The following is a 25,324-nucleotide window of genomic DNA, read 5'->3' as shown; positions in this document are numbered from 1 at the left end:
ATGTTGCACCTTCCAATCTAGCCTAGCCTTCACAAATTCTACCTGCCCCATCATAAAAGCTTTTCTTTCTTTTTTCTTTGTGGGTGGGTGGGGTATTTGGGCAAAATTCCATTCAGTACCTTCAATCATATCTTAATTAAATTGACCATGCCTCTTTTTCAAAAAGTATTTATCTGGTTAAAATAACACCTAAATGAAAGCAAACATATGGAAGACTTGCACAAAATCATTCAAATGATTTCACCTCCTCAAGAACCTTCAGGAAGCCATGAGGGAGTCAACAGAGATCTACTGTGGCAGATCTAAACTTCCTCAACATACACGTTCACATAAATTCTGGTTTCACATGTAGTCTCATAATTTGTATACAAACATTTTTTTGCTTTATTATTACTACAACAGGTGCAGTAGACAAACATTAGCATTCTTTCTTCCCATAATTTACTTTAAATGGGGAATACCAACTAGATAGTGACCTCAGAACATCTGTGTCACATTTCACTCTTCGTGGTCTTCATGCACTCCAAGATTCATGGAAACATTAAATCCAAAACAGCCCTCTGAAACCAAGAGGCAATCACACAGTCCAGCTTGAAGCCATGAAATACTCAAACAGAACAAGCTGCTGTTACAAATTCTCTTGCTCCACACCACCCATCTCCCAGTAATGTGATGATTCAAAATGAATAGAACCAGAAGTGAGAAAATAGTGAAAAAACAAAACCACAGTGACTTAAAAAATAAACAAAAAGCCCAACCCGAAACAATCTGACTCATTACTGACTTCTGGGGTTTTTTCATGGATACACAAGAAGCCTAGCAAGACAAGGTGCTTACTGAATCACATTATCAGTGTTTTCACAGCAGCACCCACATTTTACCCCAAATGTAGAAATAATATATCCTGCATGCCCGTGCTGTTTAGTCCGAGCAAAGCTGAGGGACAGATCTCCATGTGCACATTTGCAATACTGGAGGATTGCATCATGAAATTCACCATAATGCATGTCATTCATGTGGTCATTCCAGGGATTTCATATAATTCCGACGTTAGGAAAAAAACCAGCCAAGGATTCCAGTTCTTGACATAGTGTGAACATAGCAGCTCATTTGTTAACTGCAGCAGAGCTTTACCTGCTCAGCTTTGGATAACAGCAAAGCAATGAACAGGACTGAAATGGCTGTACTGAGTGGACTCCTGGAGGCTGCATGAAGCTCAGAGCACAACAGCAGGAGTTTTACATCTTTCATAGGAGTTTTGAATCTTTCTGTAGGAGTTTTACACCTTCCTGTGAGCAGTTTATTTCTTCAAAATCCGGTGTGCTTAGGCCTCGTGTGCAGTTATGCATCAGCAGGAACCTGGAGCCCAGCAGCCCATGAATGCTTACGTCTGTCCCTTGTCTGAACACACCTGTGAGCCTAGAGCAGGTTTCCACACATTGTCTGACTTGACAACACCTCTCGAAGAATAACTCGGAATTTCAGACTGCAGGGTTTGCCTCTGCTAAAGGGCTGAAACAGTATCAACTCTCTTACTTAGTAACTAGTTATTAAGTAACACTATCCAGTCTTACTACCAAAACTAACCAGCAAGGTCTGATTTTCAATTTCACATCCATTTTCTTGCTGACGCAAGACAGCTTTTTCCACTGTTCCAGTTTGCAACAAAGTGCTTTGTTTACTTAATTTAAATTGCACCAAAAAGCTGGGTAAGGAAACTCATTTGATACTCTCAAATCAGCAACTTTCCCAGCAGAGGTTTCTACCCAGGAATGGAGCACTAAAACAAAGCACCTAACACAGTGCATCCAGTTCCTTATAGTCTTGTAATAAACACCTGGAGGAAAATAAAACAAACTTCATGTCATCAGCACACTAGACTAAACATTGCAGCATTTCCATTAAGTGCTGCTGTTCTGTCTTAATAAACAAACAAAAAATCCCTCCCAAAACCCAAAACCAAACACCACCACCCTCGCCCCAAAGAACAACAACTACTGCATTCCAAAGGGAACAGGAAGAAAGTTTCATGTTTTGGCAATGCCCACATATTCTCTGGGAAACACGGTGGTAGAGCTCTATAACCTGCAGTACCTCTCCTCCTCCATCTCATCATTTTATTGATGGTCATTAGGTAGAGACCAGTACTCATTATCTTTTCTTATCCAGTAAGTGAAGAGGATGTATTTTACCCAAAGAAACCTTTAAATGGCAAACTCATTTCATAAAAGCCATTTATTGCCAGGCTGATTGGAGGGTCCTCCACTTCCTATTTACTCTCCACAAGTGATGGTTTTTGTGGGCATGCTACGTGCAGAAAAGAACAAAGCACTGATCTTTACATTGCCATCAACTTAAAACTGATGTAAAGAAGAAACCTGAAATGCCTGAATCCCCTTGTATGTATTCTTCAGATTATCTCTGTAGAGTGAGACTCATCCACGGGCCTGCCCAAGAGGCTGAATGTAATTACACAGGAGCTAAGATTCTGCAAGTTCTGGTTTCAGCTCAAACTAGAAATGCCCATACTGAAGCTTTTCATGTACACTTGCTGCAAGTGGTTACAGTTCACAGAAGACTATGCAGACTGTCTGCAGCAGGAGTCAAAAACACAGGACAACATGCAGTTCACTGCTCACAATTCAGCTGAATAAGCCTCTGCAAAAAACTTCCACCAAAGAATTTCCCAATAGTAACATCCTCATGTAGTACCAGATAATGTAAAGTTTCTATGTACGAACTGCACAGAATAAACTGAATCTAGAGAGAGGCAGCTGTGGCACATCAAAGACAAAAAACAACACTAATGTCCAAGGTAACTTGCGAGGCCATAAAAAGAGCTTTAGGATCTTGCACATCTGTAAAGGAAAATATGATTCTGGAAATTAGCGATCAAGATTATTAAAGGAGTTACAAATTTTTAATCCACATTTAAAACTGCAACTACTTCAAAGGCAGCCTTCAGAAACCACTTAAGAAGCTTTATTAATTATCTTACTACTGTAAGTCTTCTGACAAGTGTGGAAGAGCATTTGTTTAGGAGACAGGAAGCAGAATTTAAAAGCTACTTGATACTGAATGAAGTTCCAGGCAGTTGGGTGGCTTGAATCAATCACTCTCAACTGTAGAAATGCTCAGTTCACATCACATGAAACTGAATCACACAGATATTCACACCTTTTTATTTTATATGCAACAGCCCAGCACAGATCCCTCCTCTAGTTTTATATCAAGAACTGCCAATGCTTTAAGATGAGCCTTACATATTATTGTGACATTAACTTGCTGACAACCACAGAATCCTTATGCTTTTCAGATTCTTTACTGTTACCCTAGGGAATGAAAATTGTTTCCACACGCACTGTTTTCAAAATGCAGAGAGGAAACACAAATAGCCAGTGATAGTTCCTGCAAGGCACAAACAGAGCTCAGCACCTTTCCATCACAGCATTTTGGAGTTTTTAATTACACAGCAGTGCTAAGTCACAGCCATCATGCGTAGGACATGTGCTGATGCTGGGCATGACAACACCATTTCATCCCATCTCAGTCAACAAAAAAATCACTGTAGTTGTGCAATCTTATGACAAGCATATGCCTAGAATAATAGCACTCACTCTGCAGCTACCACTCAGTTCCTTTTAGGGGATTATAACTTGTTATTTATGGGCATTAATGTCATCTAGACACAGTTTTTAAATCTCTCTCAGGAAGTGTTAAAAATGCTAAAAACGTTGCTGTGGTAGCAGACATATTATATTTAGTAAATGAACTCTGAAGTTTTCTGTTGCATTAGTTAAGCATTCCACTATATTTATAAGACTCAATTTTGTTTTTGAAGGAAACCATCAGCATGCAGAGTACAGATAACAGCAGGAGAACAAAGAGCTCACACTCAGCTGAGGATCCTTCAGGGAGTTCTAAGTGTTGACATAGTCAGTAAAGGTGCTGCTATGAGCACCTCTTTTGAATGTGGAAAGCAGAGCATTAATAACAGTACGAAGCTTCTTATTTCTTTGGTCTGAGCTCCACAGTTACATGTGGTAAAAGAACTTGTAAATTAAAAGATACACATTGTATACAAATGAATAAAAATACAGCCTAACCCACACTTGCAAAGTATCTGCTTTTGTTCCTTAAACAGCAACAATACAACATATTTTGTTCAGAATTTTTTTATTTGGATTATAGCAATTAGTATCACTGTTCAGTAGGCCAAATCCAGGCAGAGAGCACAGAATCAACTGCACAAGGCAACAACACGGACTAGTATTTTAGCATACAAACCATTTCACTGCATTATCAAGTTGAAATATCTTTCAACCATGCATAAAAAAATCTATGCTTAAGTCTTTCAGAGCTCCAGGTAATACCAGATTCCTAAATATACAAAAAATACATTTAACTTATAATAATCTTAGTGAATCAGACTTATAAAATTACAATTTTATTCTTCACAACATAGAAAAAAATACAAAAATGACTGTATATAGTTTTCACCCAAGTTTCACTGACATATACATCAAAATATATATTTTGATGTATACTCATGAAAATTTTAAGCCGAAAGGTAAGTTTTAAAATGACACTGCAGATTGGTCCACACAAATGCCAACCTTCATAATGATAAGAAAAAAACCCTCTGATAAAAACATCACATTGTGAAAAATTACAATTTACCTGCACTGTAACCTGCATTCTTACTGTAATTTACAAATACGAACATTTCTACAATTCCAGTTGTAAACTACACACTGGTGAAAACCTTGGTCTTTTGGAGGGTAGTGACTAACTCAGAGCTGGCATGGTAGAACAAAAAGTGCTGTCAGCTGAACCAGGGCACACAACAGAGAGCACCAAAGCAGGGGGGCCTGCTGGTTTGGAGAGGCTGATGGAGAACATGCAAGCCAAGTAAACAGTCTGTGGGGAAAATAAACCCATTTGTGACACAGTACCCATCAAAGCTTCTATTACAGAGCTCAAAGAAACCACACTTTCAGTGACAGATGAAGAGAAACTTCTTCTTTTATGAGGAGAAGAAGCCCCACATGTGTCAGCAGAATCAATATTAGGGAACAACCCTAACAGTTTTAGGGCATCACACACTACAGTTCTCTCTCAAGATCACCTTCCAGTGATTTCCATGGAAGATAAACTTGAAAAAGCACTGCAACATAAAGCATTGAATTTTTGCACACAGTAACTGCATGTTCAGACTTAAGAATATAATTTATATGTCAACTTTGCTAGTAAGAATTCTTACTGTGAAAGCAACTTCTTTTTCTTTTAAAAGGAAAAGTAACTCCATTTTCTTTTAAAAGGCCATAGTTTATTTGCATTTTTGTCATAAATTGATACTTTCAGTTAAAGTAAATATTCCATATTAAAGCCTGTTCAGCAAAGGTGTTGGTTGTAGAAGCTTTCTCCCTACTGGCAGCTTGCTTTGTTGTTCCATGGTGCCAGTGCTATCTGTTGTGATCTGTACTGTATCTTTCTCATCAACAGAGCCAGGAGTTTGTTTCATGCAGGAGTATTACACAGCCATTTTTTATCTCCAAATTGGACCAACAAATTTGAAACCAAATCTTTTACTTGGGCACAGAAATCAAATTAAGAAAAGTTCAGGAGCTGAGCATTGACAATATCCAGTAACCTAAGTACATCAGGAAATCAGATCTTTTAGATGACATCCTTCAGAAATATTGACATTAACTTCTTTAACAGCAAGTATAAGCAAAAGGAGATGTTTTGTTCAGAAGTGGAAGTTCACACTTTCAAACAATGACTTTAGAATAAGGTAACATTTCTCAGATCACTACAACAAAGCACATAACCTAATACAGAAATTCACTGAATTGTTGCATCTTTGAATCCAAAACCATTTTGAGGTTGTATATGGCAATAGTAATAGAATCACAGAATTGTTTGGGTTGGAAAAGACCTCTAAGATTGAGTCCAACTATCATCCTAACACTGCAAAATCCCAGTAAACCATGTCCTTATGCACCACATAGTCAGGTATTTTAAATACCTTCAAGGATGGTCACTTTATCATGTCCCTGGGGAGCTTGTTCCAATGCTTGGCAATCCTTTCCATGAAGAATTTTTCCCTAATATCCCATCTAGACCTTCCCTGGCACAACAAGAGGCAGTATGCTCTAGTCCTATTGCTTGTAACTTGGGAGAAAAGACCAACACCCAGCTTGCTACAACCTCCTGTGTTTTATAATCCAGTCGATAATTGGCTCCGAAATGTTGAAAATAGAAGCAAAGATTATTATTGTCTCTTGTCCTTTCTCTGCTTATAATAACCCTGTTTGTGTTGAACAGGAAAGGCTCTATATAGTCAGAGATAGGAAAATTCAGTTCTTTTGATGGAGCCAAAGAAAATTACTGAAAAATAACAAGGATTTTTTTTTTTAAATATTGCTCTGACAAGCATAAATCTGAATAACTGTAACCCAGCTCTTCCCAACTGCTAGAACAGAGAGCCTGTGTCCTCAGTACTTCCCAGCTGTGTTTAAGAAGAGCTGGGACGTGTCAAACACAACCAGGCCATGTCCAGGGGAGGTGCTGGCAAGCACAGCATGAGGCAGCACTGCAGGCAGCATGGGAGTGGTCACACCTCACCTATGCACTAAATCATGACCAGAGGGAAGCCTGAGAAGCCCACATGGTCTTGTCTAGTGACTCTGACTGGATGCAGACATGACTATTTGGCCATCAATTCCTAACAGAGCAAAGCCATAACCTACATTTCCTTTTGTCTCTGCTTGGATATCCATTACTTTCCCTTCTCCTTTTGTTCCCTTCATTCCCCACCCTGTTACTCCCAGTCAGAAGTTTCTTCTAGGCTTGGGGCATAGCTCACACAGCACAAGTGCTTTCTGCCTCACCACAAGGCTTTCTCAGCTCTTTCATTTTCCTTTTACCTTCCCAAGGAAAGGTTAAGCCTGAGAACCCAGAGAAAGCACCTAGGAGAATATAACTTCTTGTGGTCTTCCACTCTTTGCAAAGAACAGACGAGGATGGCTTGTCCTACAGGCAAAGGCAGCATGTAGCATGTGAGATAACCTTCTCTGCAAGAGCAGATTATGACTTTGCAACACTTCAGAAGTTGAGTGCCTGGAAATGCCTGCTTGGATGTGCCAGAGCGATGACCTCAGTCACTTGAGAAAAGTCAGGCTAAGGAACAAGGCCCCCAAACACAGTAGACCAAACAGATCTCAGCACTGAAAGATGAGTATCACAGACAATGACTAGAGATGATACTTTATGGTAAAAAAGGGAGAACTGCACCTGTTTCTGGGTGAACTACCTCCATATATTTAGATTCATTACTGATACCACTAAAGTATTACAGTTAGTAATTTTTTTTTAATATGTAAAAAAGTATTCAGGGATGCAGTACTTGGGGTAGTTTTAATGTTTCAGATAAGAATTACAGCCTCTGAATTAATATTAGCATTTGAGTGATCAGCTTAAACAAGATCTTCAGAGAGCACACTCTGGTCAGACACTGTACTGTTTAAATTCCTGAAGAACCACATTCCCCTCATTTTCCATAATTGGTTTCTTGTTCTTGTTCCCATCACCTTTAAATACACAACCTACCTTTCTAAATTCAAATACTTTGCCCAGATTACATTCTCCACTGAAGGCTCTGACATTATCCTGAAGTATTCCAGAGCATATTGTTTGCTTTCACAGCAATACATACAGTTTCTGGCATGCAGTCAAGCACTTAAAAAAAGAGGTATCAGTAATATAATCCCAATTCAGGCATTTAGTGGGTACAACTTCATCACTCATACTGCAACCTTCAGGCATTTAGTAATAAATGAAAACCATTTAGCACATCATTTAAGGAAAAGGTTAACTGCCAAGCCATATAAAGTTTAAATTTTCTGAAGCATTGCAAGCTGAAAATTATTTCAATGTTTGACATCCTGGAATTTCACTGAAATCAGATTTATTAGTTTTTCTTGCTAAATTATTGGTCTTTTACCTCTGACTTATCTTGGTATACTCTTTACAAATGTGCTGGGTATTGAAAAACTGCAGCATTTTGATGTTTGAAAAGTTCTGAAAAAGAGTTGGAATTACTCCGACTTCTTATGCTCTTCAGTGTGGGAGAGTACCTTTCGCCTCTGATGCAGCATGTGGAAATAGAGCTGAGGGAAGACTGAGGAGAAAACAGACTCAAGTCAATAAAGGGTGAAGAGAGACCTGCAAGATGCACAGTCACATGGGCAAGGTCACCAATTCTCTATTAGAGGATGTGCTAAGCCACTTTTTGCTTAAGTCATCTATTGCCTTTTACACTCTAAAGAGATGAACTGATATTGTTCTTAGGTTTTTCAGGTACTATTAATTTTTCTGCTAGAGCAATCACATTTTTAATAAAATGCAAAATGCCTTATTTAACTCTAAATGTGGAAGCAGATGACAAAAGCTGTCATAACTGCATGCACACAATACAAAGAAAACAGACTGAGGGCAGAAACAGTCCTTCAAGAGAAATTTCCAGATTTGTTTGATTTTTTTCTAATTCTAGTGTCACTTTTTCAGACTCTAAGGCATTTTATACACATCAGTGCCTATTAATCCTCTCTCTATCCAGAGCTTTTTCTCTTTTTATTTCTAAAACTATTGTACAGTATGTTTGCAAAACAATGAAGGAGGGGGTGGAAAACATACATATACAAACAGCAAAAGCTGAAGTTTCCATGAGAAACTTTTGTGAACCATGCAAAAATTAAACAAGGCCATCAGCAGGCAAAATGGGTTGCTCCCATCTACGTTAATCCCACAATTGTTTGCTTTTCCCAGTACAGCTGTTAATACAAAGAAACCTAACAAACTCATACTTACTTGGAATGTAAGAGATCATGACCAGGATCAGGAATGTATAGTAGTCAAATGAAAAATTGTACTTGTTGGGTAAACTAATGGAATACAAGCCAGACTGCCTGACGAAGGGTAACGCAGCATATATTGTGAGTAATTCACCTGAGACTCCCATTGGATACAACACTATAAACAAAGTGTACCTAGAATGAAACACAGAAGGAATTTAAAGTTATGACAAACTCTGACAAAATATTTGTTAAATGATATTACAGCTATTCAAAATTTGAATTCTCCACTCAGTATTTCTTTTTCTTAGATCTTATTTGATTAAAGCATGGCAAGGTATGAACACTACTGCAAGGTAAGTATTCAAATCAGCAGTCATTTGGAAATATTTAAAGATTTTATCTGAAAATCTACAAATTGTCTTTAAAACTATTCTCCACACATACAGACTTAATTAATTTGATTTCTGAACTCTTTTGGTAGAAGTCATTTTACTACTTAAAATGGGGCCAAATATAGCTGACGTTAATCAATGAGCATAAATATTATTCCAATGACAACCACTGCATTCAAGCATTACTGCTAAATGTCACTTTACTTACTGTCATCCCCTACTGTTACATATCAGTTTCTGACAAACAATTATTTTGAAAATGAGTTCAGACAAATGACTCTTTCAGCTTGCAATGCAATAGATTTCTGTAACTCGAAAATCTGCTGGAAAGAAGCTAGGCAGTCACGTTCACAAACAGGGCAATTACCTGAAGGCAGAATCTGATTTTTTGCAGTGCAGCTACTTTACAAGATAAATATCCCTGTCAGATCAGTGCTTTAAGGCTGTAAGTTTTATGATGCTACCAACCTGGCCCATTTGATGAGATAAGGGAGATGGTTTAACAAGCTAAAGGTGTAAAAAGAGTAACGGATGATCTCGGTGATTGTCCAGGCCACTACAAACAAGAGGACACTGTCTTCACTTTGTACCTGTGAGAATGGAGAAAAGGCTTTGTATGAGGTTGAGCATTACCAGTTCCTCACCAGACCCAAGGAAACCTCACAGAAATCAATTCCTGTGGGTTACTTCACTGCATCATTTTAGAGAACAAACTCAAAGAATGAGCTTAAAAGCAACATTAGTAACAACAGTAAAAAACCCTTCTTATCATGCTCTGTGTTTTTCTAGCTGCTTAAGAACAGCTCTGCTTCATGATCAGGTAACTTCAGCTCTCATATTCTGTGCAAGGTAAATTGGTACAAGAAACCCCTGAAATGCTGAGTTTAAATCTTAACTCTTCCCATTCCTACAGAGTACCACCTATTTCAGTGCTATGACTGTCTCCTAGTGCAGAAAGAATGGTCTAACACTTGACACTTGATTTACACTTAATATTCTGATACTAGTTCATGGTGCTTCTGAGCAGAAGCACTGTTTTCCTTTTTCTGGTCAGAAACTGGGTCCTACCTTTGAGCAACAGCAGAACAGCTAACAGCACATCTCAGGCTGGGAGGAGAGAAGAACCATGCTCAGATTGTCTCACCTCAGGTAAGCTTGACAGGTACCTGATTCCCTGTTCCTCGCTCCATTTTCTGCTTATTGTAACTAGCACAGCTCCTCTAATGTTACACTCAAGGCAGTATAATGTTTCACTGCTTTACACCTCTTGGAGCTTTTATGTCACTCACACATCAGTGAAGCAGCTGTAACTCCCTCAAAATTTAACCCTGAGATCAGCTCAGCTGGACTGAGCATGGTGCTAATAATGCCAAGCTTGTGGGTTTGATCCCTGGATGGGATCATTCAGGAGCTGGACTCAGTGATCCTTGTGGGTCCCTTTAAGCTCAAAACATTCTGTAATAAACTGCCTTTATTTGTGATATTTATAAGGTCAATCCTCAAAAGCATGTACTTTAAAATGAAGAGTTGTATTTATTAGATTCTGAAGCATCATTATGAGATTCAAGTTCCTGATGGATCTCAAGTATATGTGGGGTCACATGTCCACAGTTCAAACTCTTGAGGGAGCAGACATGATTTTAATTCAGCCTTCTCCATCTCTCCCTCTCCTCTTCAACAGAATTCCCAGCTGTATGAGCACCTTGAGCCCAAATTCAGTGGACAGTGGGAATGAAAAGAGCTCAACCACAGCGGCCCATATTTTCTCTTTTCCTCCAACTCTTGAAAAAAGGGAAAAGGAAGTCAGGAGATGTGGGTGATGGAGTCTATTCATCTTGGACAAAGTACAAACCAACAGGGAAAAAAAAGTATCAAGAAGATTTATATATATGGAAATCAGAAACTTCTTAATAGGAGGGGACTGATCATATACTTCTGGGTAAAAAAAGGGATTTTTTTCCAAGGGAATTATCCAGAAAAAGCTTTGTTACAGACTGCAAAACCCAGAAAAATTTATACAGAAATCTTGAGCTATCCTGGAATGCAGAGCTGCTGGTAATCTGTATTGTGCTGTAAATCTGTGTTCTGCAGTGTCTAACATTTCAGGTGACTTTCACTGCATTTTGCAGCAAAAGCACCTTATTCTTTTTCCACATTCTGATAATTTCTTTAAATCTCCCTTACATCATCATAAAAGAGCAAAATCCAAAAATTATTTGAAGATTTTCAGAGAAGAGACCAAATCTATTTTTAGACATTGCTGTAGGATCCTAATCCTGTTTGAGGTCTGCTTTCTAAGCAAGACTTAGTTCTCAACAGGGAAAAGTGAACAGCACTTCCCAGATGCTGCTGCTCCAAAGGAGGAAGGTGCTTGACAAGCACTCCAGAGCTGCATCTTCTGGCCAAATCGGGAATAGCAGCTTAGTGCTGAGTTCACCTCAACCTGTGACTCCCAGGCTTCAAGCTGGGACTTAAATCCCACTTCTTTCCCTAGCTATGGAAATGGGAAAAATCAAAACCCAAAAGTTTGCAGCTTGAAGTAGCATCCAAGGATATGAGCAAGGACAAGAAACTGGGACAATAACAGTGAATCGTACACATGGAAATAGAAAATCACAGCAGTTACAGTCCAGTTCTATCACATGACATCTCTAACACTCCCTCCAAGGTCTGGTCTCCTCCCTCTCCTTTGTATTATATCTTATTAAAACAGTTGACACCATTATGAAACACACAACCCTGTTAGGTCACTTAAAGAATCACTGATTGTGCCTTCATAGCTTGTGTCCCTATCTAAGGAAAAACAAGTTTTCAGAACTCCTGCTCTTTTAGCCACTGCTAATGCTGCATTTGCATCATTCCTCCTCCAGGCTGAAGATAGGGCAAATACACAGCAGACCTTACTAAGGCCAATGCTCCCTGAGAATTCAATTCTTCTTCCACTACTTTCTTCATGCCCGTCTTTCAAGGAAGTCTTAGACACAAGTCAAAACTTGATTTACACCTTATTTATCCAACTCTTTTAAGAGGGGTCAATCAAACAACAGGCATAATTTTTGGCATGTGTTTCAAGCCAACGTATTATCAAGGAGGGTCCTGGATATATTTCAGCTTTTCTTAAATACTGTGAATAGCAAACAATGTTTGCTAAAATATAAAAGAAACCACTGTCTTTTAAGATGCAAAGATGAGAACTAGGAGTTGACAAAATAAAGCCTGAGAGGTTTTTAATGTTCTCCTTAAGATTGGAAAGGGAAATTTCTCTACATTAAGAGTAACAGTTTGACAAATTTGCAGAAAATTTCAGCTAAACACATAATTAAGCAATCCAATGCAGAAGAGCAAAACCAGCAGCACTATGCAAGTGTAATGATAGAAAATATTGGAACAGCATGTCTCTCTCCAAAGAGCTGGTTTTCTGGTGCAGTAATTAAAAAATAAAACATAAAATTGAGGGGAAAAAAAAACAAAAAAAGGAAACTTCACTGGTAGGCACAAAGGGCCTGACAGACTATTGTGCTGTATAGTATTGCTCTAATTTTACATAGATGTAAAGCAATGATGAGTCAGGTTTTTCAACTGTACTCAGCCATTCAGACTTCTGACCCTTCCAGCATGGATTTTTTACTATAGCTTAGTCCTAAATATCATAAGTTAGGATGTTCTTCCCTCTTTTAAGTAAGTATGCTTTACTGGTGATTGAAGATATCAATTCCCTACTGCAGATACTAGAGTCCCAATTACCAACTCTACATGCTTTAAATGTTGTTTTCCCAGCATCTCTTACTTGTGTGTTCTACAAAAGTTCCTCTAAATATACATTACACTTATTTGCAACTCATCTGTAACTGAGCCCAAGGGGATAGGCAATAAATGCCTGCTGACATCATTCTGTAATTACCCATCAGAACTGGGTGCAGAATTATCTATCAGAATGGAACTCCATGTAGGCCTGCTGTGATGTCACCAGATGATCTCACTGCTCACACATATTCCTAAAGGCATCTTTTGAGCTGAAGGCCACTTTCTGTTCTCCTATGCCTACATTCTCCCAGTCCTTCACACCAGGCTGCTCATTCTCTGCCCTCCTTTGCAGGGGAAACTAAAATTCACTGAACTGGCTCCTTCCTGACAGAATGGCCAGCACTGATGACACGGCAGGCCCTCCTCCACAACACCAACAACTGCTCCTACAGTGCAGGTGAGGAGAATCTCAGTGTGCAGTGCTGTAACATTTGCCATGCTTTAACATTTACTGTGAATAACTTCATACTGAGTTTAACAATGCATCAGCACTGAAGTCCACAAAAAGCACAAACATGTTAGTGGCAAGAAGCATGCTTCAAATCACATCACATTTCTAGAAGTGTATCCTGACAGAAGGAGGGATGCAACACACATTTCTTCTTTTAGCTGTATTATATATGAAAACAGTCTGGAAAAGCAAAATACTGAACAAGTCTCATTCAAGAAGTTAAAAAAGGAAAATTGCATTTTATTTTACAAGAACCTCATCATGCAACTGCATCGCTTACAAGTTCCATAAAGCTGTGTGAGAATTTAATCCTGGCCTTCACCATGGAGCTCACTTGTGCAGACAGCCCTTCAGAGAAAGTAGAACACTTGTGACACTTGCAAAACATCTCCCCAGGTGAGCCTGCAGGCTCCTTGGTTGGGGCAAGAGAAGGGGTCAGAACACAGCCTCTTATTTGATTTATTTGCTCTAAGTCACAGGTCAGAAACTCATCACAGGGTTCCTCATGCAAGCCATTCTTACACCCATTTTCTAAGACATCAAAAATGTAACACATAATACAGTCTCTTGCAAGACTTTAACCAGAAGACCACACAGGTGTGGGGAAAAAAATCTGCATGGAATATTGTTGAAAGAATCCTTGTTAAAAGTCAAATATTTGGCTATACTCATTGCTCCCATTTTGTCAATTTTCTCTGGTGAGAATGTGGGCATAAGCTTCAAAAAAAACCTAACCCACAATCACATTACAGGTTTTTCTTTGATGTCTAACAGACAACACAAGGAATAATTCTAATCATTCCAATCTAACTTTTAATATTTGGGTTACTTCAAAACCAGGAGACAATTCATAAAAACAGATTATCACTGCTTTTTATGAAGCACCAGATATCCCAACATCATATAGATAACAAGCAAAACTCCAAGAGTATTTGTTTTAAAGTATTTCGTACATATATATAAAATCTAACGTCTTGAGATTATGGCTTTTTTTTTTGTTCAAAACCTAGTAATTATTTCTGGTGAGTTAACAGAGACCAGAGTACATTGATGTGCACCAACAGGGAAGTCCGTCAGAAAATAGATTTTATGTTTATTGAGAAAAATAACATTCCTCCACTTTAAGTAGCATGAAACTAAAGCTTCACAATACCAGAAAGGACTGCTAGGAACGACAGTGACTTATGTTACCCTACCTGTGCATGGATGCTCTGACAGCAGGTTTGGAGGAAGGAAGAGAAAGCAGCTTCCCTCAAGACTTTGCAATAAGACAAGTTCCTTAAGACATTTTCCATTCAAGTCACAAATAATCTTTTGCATAAAATGACTGCCACTTATTTCAGGCACCCATGCTGACACTGGTATTGAGGCTAATTTCTTTCTTTAATGAGAAGAAAGCCAGTAAGATTAGTTGGCTAAAGTGACAGCAGAGATGCAACATATTTGGGCTACTACAAGGATTCAGATGACACAAGTCAGTTGCCATAACCTGTACCAATTAAAGCATGTCTAGATTTAAAAACAGCTGTCAGGAATAATCTTCAAAACGCATGCCTTCCAAAAGGCTCTAAAGAGATCTGCATGAAGTACAGCACTATTTGGTGTGGTGAGCAGTGAGAAAAAACACTCAGCCTCCAAAATATACCTACATTTGAATATAAGAAAATTGAATGAAGGACAGAGGAAAGATGATCCTGGAGAGTGACAATGGAGAGCATGGAGGCAATGCTGTGCACAAACAACTGAGGGGGAGTTTCAGATGCCACAGGAAGTGAACTGCAGATGCAGAAGGGCAATGAGATTTTGCTTTTAATGATGCCACTAGTGAGATGAACACTAGAAGGCCGTACCAAATTCTGTGTTCTGTATTACACACTGGAAGCTTGCAGAATCTATCCAGGAGCTAGATGTCTTACAGGGACAGAATCAGACCTCGCTCCATTTGACTGTCAACAAAAGATGACATCAGATCTATTTTTATTTCTTTTGATCCACAGAAGTTCATATGAACAATTTCCCATGGTGGGATACAAACAGAAGACATTTTAAGGACAATGAGACAGCAACCAACACTTGCTTTCCAGCATGGATCAATAGCTTTTCTATCAATTTGTAGTTTGACTTACCTCTTTTACACTGTGTGTTACTGCCCATGTCAGGAAAACCCTTGACATCACTTGGAAAGCAGTCAGAACCACAGAAGAGGGAACAATGCCTGGAAGATATTTTGCAATTAGTAAATATTCCTGATTGACAAGGTAGGAGGTAGGGGTGGGGAAATAAAACACAGCTAAACCAAAGTCCAGTTATTTGAAATTTCTGGAAGGAAAGCATTTAATTTTTTTTTAAATTTGAAAATCTGAAGTCAGTCCTTCAGTGTGTTTATACAGCATAATGCAGTGCAATCCCCTGACAAGGCTTTCTGCATGAAAATGCAAACAAATGTAATTGGTCTTGTTGCAATCACAGCACATTCCTCAATACACAGAACAGCTCAATCAGATAATTTCAATCAAACAGCTTCTGGGATACAGTCTTTCAAATAATCCCCTTTGATTAAAATATCCAAGATGCTCTTCATTACTGTGATTTAAAAAGTAAAGATAATATGTTTTGCACTGTATATCCCAAAAAAAAACCAGCCATCAAAAATTGTAAATGTTTTTCAGAAACACTGATCTAGCCCTAGCCCATATTTTGATAGATGAAAAGTTTGGAGTTCCTTCCTGGAAATATAACTTAGAAAAAACCCCAAACCAGCCAACCAACCAAAAAAACCAACCCCACAGCAAACAAACCCCAGGGAACAGCTGATGCACTGGCATGTACAGAAGCAACTTGAAGATTTTCTCAAGGAAGCAGATATCACTGGTTCTTCCAGCAAGTTCCAACTGACCAGTCCGTAAAAGGACCCTACACAGCCAGGTCTGCCAGAGCAGGAATAGTTTTAGACTGCAGGATTACAAAAAATTTCTAAACTCTGCATCTCGAAGTTTTATTTTCTTCTAATAGCTAAATGATAAAGAGCAGGTGTAGCTCCTAAGATACAGTGAAAAGTGCTTGTAAAGCTAAAGCAAACCACAAGCAACAAAACAGCCCCAGAAACATGTAGGGACCTAAGAGGAAAACGAAATAGGAAGAGAGAGTAAAAAAAGTAAAAAGCAAGTTTCAGTTGAATTATTTTAATTTATATGTTTGGCTTCTTTGAGAGGGAAAAGGAAAATCCTACAGACGTAGTTCTCTTCAGTTTTATCACATTGTCTTCATCTCTGGGCTACATGTTACCTCCCTTCCAGGTAGAGCTCTGCATTTTTTAAATCTTTGCCATATGTCAAAGTCCTGTTCTCAACCATGCTTCACAGAGACACTCCCCATCAGTCCTTGCATTTTGAAGGACTTGCCTCACAGATGCTAACATTTCAGATTCTACTGAAAAGATGTGGAGAGAAAAGCTATGCTGATACACACAGCCATCTGTCACACATAAGCTCTTCTATTGACAGAGAATTACAGCTCCAGTTAGAGCAATTAGTTCAGCGGGGCAAAGGAATCTGCAAATTTCCTGTTTCTCCTTGCACAGAAACTTTTGCTACAGTCAGGACTGCAGCAGACAGCAGCAGTGCATCCAGCTGTGCAAACCCCCCTCACTTTATTTAGCTGACAAACACTTCCATTAACAGAAAAAAAATAAAAATCCACAGCCACTTAAAAGAAAACCAGTATTTTGCAAAAGAATTTTTTTAGGGAAAGTAAAGAGAATAGAAACAGCATAAAATGTTGCCACTTTCCCCTAATGGCTCTCTCTAATATTAAATTGTGCTACTAAGGATAACATGGGCTAAATGGATCTCCACCTCAAATCAACTGAGAGAACAGCAAAGCATTATGGATTTAGGATGGCAAAACCAGCATTTTATCTGCAAGGCCTTCTCTCCAGTGTTCCAAGATTTAACTTTTCCTTCTTGCCACTTGTTAAATAAGACCTTAAAAATGGCACATTTTAATATTAATTTTTGACAAGTTTTTTTAAAAAGTATGGTCCATTCTGGTAAAAACCAGTAACTAAGATTTAGTAAAATTAAACAGCATTGGAATGACTGCACAGGCAAATAGATGATACCCAGAGTTTGCTCTGAGAAGCCTTTACATTAATTTGAGGTGTATATGATCATTCATTTCTTGGGGTGATCTGTGCACAGTTTATGAACTGCCTTCTTAAGACATCTTCAGAGCAGCTGGATGATTCAGGAGGGTCAGAACTACTTCATCAGCGACAGAACCAGAGTGCCCTCTGCTGACACACTCCTAGCACCAGTTCTCCCAACACCCGCCTTGGTTATTAAAGCATCCCCCAGAACTCACTATGAACCCACAATCCAATAACCTCTCCATTTTGTGGCAGTCTGGACAATGATGAAAAACAGCAAGTTTGTAGTTGCAGCTTTAGGAGCCTCAACACCATCTTACTCTTTAAATAGTGGCTAGTGAACATTCAGATAGGAGCTGAAGCACTGTTTTATTGTTTGGTAACTTTTCAAATTAGGGAATGAAAAACTGGAATATATTTCAAAGAAAAATCAGTATGTTATGCAAGAATTAAATTCAGCAATTCAGACTGTAACATTTTTCTTGCTAATATATTGCTAAAAGTTCAGTCTTCTACAAAAATAGTAAACAGAAAATTTGCAAGCTTACCAAGTGCACAGTGCAGAATCTAGAACAAAAAGAAAAATTTAAATCACTAACATTCAAATTAAGCAATTCAGACACACATTTAATTCTGTTACAAGTGCTTAAGATTCAGTATTTGCATTTCAATGATTAAGACTAATATTTAGCTCTGCTGCCCAAGCTAAATAGCAGACAGTAAACTCCCTTGTGCTAAAAGGGGAGTTTTAAAAACTCAGCTTTTGTGTGAGCTGTTCAGTAGAATTAAAGTAAATGTAAGAAATACAACACATTCATGCAAATATTAGTAAGGCCAGGGAATAGGACTACACCCACCTCAAGCAAAGCTCCAGTTTGGAAGAATTTCAGGGGCTTTTCTATTGAATAGTAAAGGCTGTGGTAGCTGCCTTTAGCCAGATATGCCCGAACTAGACCAACTGCAATAACGAGCCACCTAAAAGGGAGAAAAAAGGAGACATTAAGCAAAGCATAAATAAAAAGAAACATTTAATCCCTCTTTCAATACTTAAAAAAGCAACAGGCAGAACTGTCCTGAAATACACTAACGCTGCAAGACTGGAAATGTCAAATACTGGCATCTTCTACAAATTTATCCAAGTGAAAGATGATGCATTTTAAAAGCCTTTTTCAGCACCAACACGGCACCAATCTCTATAATGTCTCTTTTTTTTTTTTTTTAAGTGAGCTCTGTTCAATTAGTTATGGAATGTATTCATGGCAGCTTGGCATCACATTTTTTCAGTTTAGGCAGAAAACCCCTGACAGCTAGTCAGAGACCTATTACCAACCTACAGCAGTATGACATAAACCAGATATAGAAGGCATTGATTTTAACATTTCAGTTCAAATGAAACCCCTAGACTCTATGAGAGGTCATCCAGCTTAGCTGGAAGCATGTATTATATGAGAAATAGTTATAGATAAATAACTTCAAGGAAACTGAGCCTGCTAAAGCCTTGAAGACAGCATGGCCATTCCCCCCCAGTTTTCCTTTTTAACCAACAAATACACCTGAGCCTATGTAAGTAGAGCCCATGTAACTGCAACTGAATGTGAAAAAAGCGACCTGTTAACCCTGCTGGTTTTCCCTTCAGGTAGCTTAAACAAACCTATTCATTATTCATCCTGGCTGATGAAGCTTCCACTAACTACCACAACTGTCCAGAGCTGGTACTTGCCCCCAACATGAGAAATTCCTCAGTCAAGTCTATGCCAAGCCACAAACCCAAGGTGAGTGGGCAACCCCGGTCAAACACTTTCCATTTGAAAATAGCATCCACAGTGAACTTTAGTTTCCAATTGCTTTTGGCAAACGTGGGGAGAAGGGGCTGGTCGGTCAAGAAGAATCCTTAACGGGGGCTCCCAAACTTTTCACTGACAGGCTCATCCTGGCTGTCTTACACTCAACTACTCTGAATGCCACCAATTTTACCTCCATGTCCCTCCAAACCCCTCATGTAAATCACCAACTGTCTCTGCTAATTCACCTCCATGTGCAGATATGTAGCAAGCTCACTGACTAAGCAATAGTTTTCACCCTTTGGAAAAGAAGTGTGTAGCTGTGGTTTTGTAACAGGGATGATGAAGAAACTCCCTTTATTTGCAGCATATTAGAATCTTACAAGTACCACATTAGCTTGGATATTGCAAAGTATGTGCACATACTATCCCAAATGTAATAATTGTTTGAAACACACAGTGAAGTTCAGATTTTTCAACAATAAGCAACTCTGGCATGCAAGTTAGTGTTTGTAACAAAATCTCTTAGCAGAATTGAAAGAAAGCTAATTAATTTCTGCCTTAACTTCTGGAAGACATGCACCAAAGAAAAGCAGGAGGAGTGAGGAAGATAAATGGGAAAGAGAAACAAGCCCTCCCTTTTTACAGAGTTATTTCAGTTAAAGCCATCTTGTGAAACCAAAGGACAAACATTTGCCAAGTAATTGCTGTTTACAAGGAATAAATCAGATTCATTTTGTATTTGGACTTCAGGGTAGAATAAACCAGTGAGCACTCCAGTATTAGTGATTCTCCCCTGTAACACCAACTGCTTCTTCTTCAGAACAGGAAATCAGAGCAGGTTGACACTGTACTCTCCTGATCTGTCAAGTTTCTCTGTTTTTCCTGATCTTTCATGTTTGTTGAGAAACTGCTGAGTTGAGCAATTTCTCAGTTGCACAAGATGCCATTTCTTGGCTGTGCCTGCACACCATTCTCACCTGAACAGAGACTGGTAAATCCCACAGCTCCCAGAGGAGCTCCAGCCTTTTGCTCTGCTCCACCCTTGTGCCAGATCACTGACTCAGCAAGACTGTACTTTCCATTCCATTTACTATCCTTCAAAAAGCATTTGATACAGATCAGAGCACGAATCCATTCGGAATTAAAGCTGAGCCTAGTTTGTGCTGAAGCTCTTCGTACCTCTGTCCTGCTTCTGTGATTCTTAAATAGTTCTCCACCCTCTAGGACTAGACAAAATGGAACAGGAGAAGGTGAAACCAAGGAATATCAGCTGAAAATGGAACTCGGCAAGAAGTTTAGAAGGGCAGCAAAAGACACCACTGTCTCATGAAAGCTCATTTCTCTGACCTACACACTGAATTCCACCTGGAGTTACACTTCATTAAATTACTTACCCTGTCTGTAAACCCCAAACTGGACAATTACCATTCTTTGATTAATCCAGAATAAGAAAAATGGATGTTGCACACACAGCGTTTTTTTACTTTAATTTGGTCAGACTTGATAGACAAGCTTTGTGCTCAGGTCCTTACGTTAACTCCCTTGGCTCTCTCACAGGTCATAAAAAGGCATTTTCTTATGCCAAGTTTACTGAGGTTCTGTAACATCTATGCAAGAGAACACAGCAGAGCCATGCAGTGAGTGCACCTGAAAGGCAGGAGTGTACTTTGACTCTCAACAACCACTCACTGAAGACATGGACAATGAAACTCATAACCCGGAACACTCTTTGAGCACCACTGATTAATACAAACCCTTGCAAATTCAAAAGCTATTGCATTACCATTGGCCTTGTTGAGTGAAATCCTTTTAAAATTCATTGTTTATACCACCACCAGCTACTTATACCCAGAAGTACTAGTCAGTTACAGCACTTGAGCAAAAATAAGAAACATAATCACCTTTTAAAGCAGCTTATCTAACATTTACACTCAGCTCTAACAGCATGCCCTCTCTCCCCACCCAGCACTATTCAGTGATTTTGGTCAAGCACAGCTTTTAGGAAAAATAATTTCTCTGCTGCATCTCTGCCTCCAGAAGTGAGCTTCCCATGCCAGGTCAGGCATGACTACACAGCTTCACACTGTGATGGGAAAAGAGTCTGCCAGAACACAAGAGAGGCAAGATGCAGAGCTTTCTGCAGCTTAGTGCTTTGAACCACGAGCACTAAAACCTGAGCAAGTACAGCTGAGAGCCAACTGCAGTCCTGGTTATCCCCTGTTGTACCATGATTGTCCCGTTTCTAAAAAAAAAAAAAAAAAACCCACCCAAAACATGAACCAAACAGCAAGTGCATGCAGCCCCAGCCAGAGATCCACAGGTACACATGCTTTTTGTACTGCTTTGCCGTTGTAAAAACCATTGTATGGTTTTTTATGTAGGAATCCATAGACTACATGCACTACAGCATAAAACTAGAAATCAGGTCTATTATTTTTGGAGTAGGTTGTGTTTTCTTTAGCTAAGCCAAGATAAATGCAAAGTAAATACAGTAGCTATGCTGACATTTTTTAACTGACTTGATCTATTTTAAACAAAGTTAATAGTTAAGGCAACTATGGTTTTAAAATATTTACTTTAGTCCCTATTTACTGCGCAACAATGTTGTTGTGTGCTTCAGTTTATAAGCCTTTCGTAAACCAAACAAACGACTTCCAAAAGAATCCCATGTGCTGTTAGAGCATCACTTCATCACCTGGGCACCTTGAATTTTTTTGTTTTTTCTTTTCACAAGTCTCTTTCCAAGGTAGTGCAGTTGGAGAAACTAAGTCTGAGCACTCTGACTGACATGGGGTCAGTAAATAATCAGTGCCACCAGCTGTGTATCAATCTTTCCATCTTTTCATCTGAACAAATGAGCTTCTGTCAACCAACTCCAGAAAAACTACCTTCTTAAAAGGCTTCACAATAATAAGAAACAAACTGAGCTTTTTTCCTAAGCTCAACCCTGTATATTGTGGAATTTCAGCAGCGTCCAGGGGAAGTGCAAACTACTCATCAATTTAAAGAAGAATTATCAGTAAGAGCCCTCGGTGACCTACCCTGAAAGAAAAGTGAGAGGCAACACAGAGATATGACCATGATCACAGAACTCGTACAGTGACTCCCCAAACTGCAGAAATCATTTAATCACAACCATGTCCAGAAAAAAGCAGCTCATGTTAAAGCACCATAAATCACATCCCACCCAAGAGTGGAATTTTCCAAGAGATTTGGTGTAAATCAAGAAAATGCGTAACACTGTGATCAAGATTTATATGACAACAGAAAGCTAAATACAGGTTTATGTTATTTATTTCTGAGCTTCATTTTTTTTTAATTTGTTCTTCTGAAGAAGTAGAAATTTCCCACGCTCAGGAGCTTGCATGCCATGACAAAAAGTTCGTGACCACAAAGAAAACTTTCCATTTATACCACAGCTTCTCTCTCAGGTTTTTTATATCTTTTATAAACACAAGTGAATTGCATATGAGCAGCAAAATAAGCAGAGAAATTCTTTTATTTCTTAGAAGAGTTCAGAGGTGAATTTGTTAACATTGTGCAGGGACACCACACCAAAACTGAAAAGCTCTCCTGACTGCCTGCAATGTGTTGTATTACTCATGTAATTATTCCTGAAACAACAGATTACTTAAATCAAACTGGTGGATAATTATCCTTGCCCTCTGAGTGAAATAGCCTGCAAATATCCTATGGAGCCATAAACCTGCTCAGTAACATTTCACAGTAACACAGCTGTTGGGTAACGGGTGTACCAAGCTCCCCTACCTCTTATCCACACAAGTGTAAATATCTTGTAAGCTGAAATAGCATCAGCTGCCACCAGCAAAGACTTCATGTCCAACTGCTTTATTGAAGTGAATTCTATCTATATTAATTCTACACTAACCTTCCCCCCAAACATGACACTACTCTGTTTGCTCAACTCCTCACCTGCCAGGGTTTATCTAGCGGAAAACACCATCATTTGGGATCCATTTTAAAGGTTCTTTTCTTCTCCCACCCAAATATCCTCAATCTTTATCTTTCAAAAGATGGTTTTATTTTTATGTGGATTCCAATGAGATGTGACAGCCACAATTAATTAAAAGAAAAAAAAAGAAAAAAGTCTCCTTTCTCCTGAGAGTCCCCAGTTGCCACTATTTTTAGTTTTGTACCTAAGAACACACCTGAGCAAGCACCAGTTTGCCCCAGTCTGCATTACACCATGCAGGGCAAGGGCAGAGTACCAAGCTGGTCCAGGAGCTCACACATCCCAAAAGCAGCTTCCAACCTCAAATTACAGAGCAGCTGAAGGGTCTGTGGAGAAATCTTGCAGGGCTCAAGATCTTTGCCTTTAACTACTGCTGTGGACAAATTCCCTGTATTTAGGGTCACCTCTCTGCTGGAATCTACACCACAGACACGGTGATGCAAGGAACCTACAGGCACCTGGATGTGAAAAGCGCTGCAGAGCAAAATGCCCGTGTCAATGTTCAAGCCCGCAGCTGCAGGGATCCCGCACTCGCTGTGCAGAGCCCGCTCCGCAGGGGCACACCGACAGGCCGAGCTGCGGGCCGGGCAGCGCCGGGGCTCACCCTGAGGGGCCAGGAGCTCTGGGGCCGGGCAGGGGCCGCCAGGGACAGGCTCGGGGGAGCCCCGGGCAGCCAGCCTGGGTTACGGTCACAGCGCACGGCGAGGCGGGCGAGCGGGAAGGCAGCTGAGCACGGCCGCGCAGGAGCCCCTCTCCAGCACGAGGAGCAGGAGCGAGGGCTGGCTGTGCGCTCTGGCGTCACCCGAAGAGCGAGGCAGGGCCGCTAACAGCACGGGGGGCACGGGGCTCAGCCCGGCCCCGGCCCCGGGCGGTGCACCGCATGGGCTCGGGACGGACGGGAGCGCGGGCACGGCGGCGGGAGAGGCCGCTGCTCTCGGCCCGGCCCCGCTCCCTGCGGCGCGGGGCCGCCGCCCTGCCCTGCCCTGCCCTGCCCTCGCTGCCCCGCCGGACCCAGCCGCGCCGCAGCCCGGCCGAGCGCAGCCCCGCGCCCCGGCGGCGGCCCCGGCCGGGGAGCGCCGCGAGCGGCCCCGCCCGGTCCTTACCCCGCCGTCATCACCACGTTGTAGATAACGAGGTAGCCGGTGGCCAGCGCGCCCGGGCCCTTCCTGCGCCGCGCCTGCTGCCCGCCGTAGCCGTTGTCCGCCCGGCTCCCGCCGCTCCCGGCCGCCGCCATCTCGCGGCTCCCGCGCCCCGCCCGCTGCCGGCGCTCGGCGGGCGCGGGGCGGGACTTCCCGCGGGCCGGGCGGGGGCGGCTCCGCGCAGCCGCGGCACCGCCCGCGCCCCTCACAGCGCTCGGCCGGCGGGGCTCGGCCCGGGAGCCGCGGCGTTCCCGCGGGTCAGGGAGGGGTGCCCGGCCGGGGATCAGCGGCCCGGTCGCTCGGTTGTCAGGGCTGGTTCAAAACGCGCCTCTGCAGGGAGAAAGAGGTGTGCCGTGTCCCTAGGGACGTTAACAGCGTTAGTTGGTACGGTTATTTATGGAATATCTCGTAGGTTTTCATCACTTTTATAATGTAGTTCTGAGGAGAGAAGACTGAGAGGCGATCTCCATTAATGCACATAAATAACTCAAAGGCAGGTGCCAAGAGGACGGTGCCCGACTTTTCGGTGGTGCCCAGCCACAGGACAGGGAGCAGTGGCCATAAACTAACACAAGAAATTTCACCTCAACATGAGGAATTACTTCTGTACATGGAGGGTGGCAGAGCGCTTGAACAGGCTGCCCAGCGAAGTCGTAGTTTCCCTCTGTGGAGACATTCCAAACCCACCCAGACACGTTCCTGTGTCACCTGCTCTGGTGACCCTGCCTGGACGGGGGGGTTGGACTGGATGATCTCCTCAGTCTCTTGCCACC

The 25,324-nt window shown here is 40.8% G+C and overlaps 1 protein-coding gene across 2 annotated transcripts; it reads right to left on the bottom strand.

The window, feature by feature from the left end:
• Positions 1-4,163: 4,163 nt before the first annotated feature.
• On the bottom strand, positions 4,164-24,692 carry HACD2 (3-hydroxyacyl-CoA dehydratase 2). Of its 2 annotated transcripts, XM_038142909.1 has the most exons (7): positions 24,516-24,692; positions 18,513-18,630; positions 18,204-18,222; positions 15,635-15,723; positions 9,722-9,843; positions 8,875-9,053; positions 4,164-8,185 (listed from the first exon to the last, which is right to left on the bottom strand). In XM_038142909.1, the coding sequence occupies exons 1-7, from the start codon at positions 24,644-24,646 to the stop codon at positions 8,103-8,105; spliced, it is 741 nt and encodes a 246-aa protein (XP_037998837.1). In that variant the 5' UTR covers positions 24,647-24,692; the 3' UTR covers positions 4,164-8,102. The 2 variants fall into 2 exon arrangements, with proteins under 2 accessions (XP_037998837.1, XP_037998838.1); XM_038142910.1 differs by lacking the exons at positions 18,204-18,222; positions 24,516-24,692 and having other exon boundaries at positions 18,513-18,613.
• Positions 24,693-25,324: the final 632 nt, after the last annotated feature.

The sequence above is a fragment of the Motacilla alba genome, chromosome 7 (assembly GCF_015832195.1).
Source record: "Motacilla alba alba isolate MOTALB_02 chromosome 7, Motacilla_alba_V1.0_pri, whole genome shotgun sequence".
In the NCBI taxonomy this organism is placed as follows: domain Eukaryota; kingdom Metazoa; phylum Chordata; class Aves; order Passeriformes; family Motacillidae; genus Motacilla; species Motacilla alba.
The sequence above is the reverse complement of the archived record's forward strand: the minus strand, read 5'-3'. Positions and strand labels throughout refer to the sequence as shown.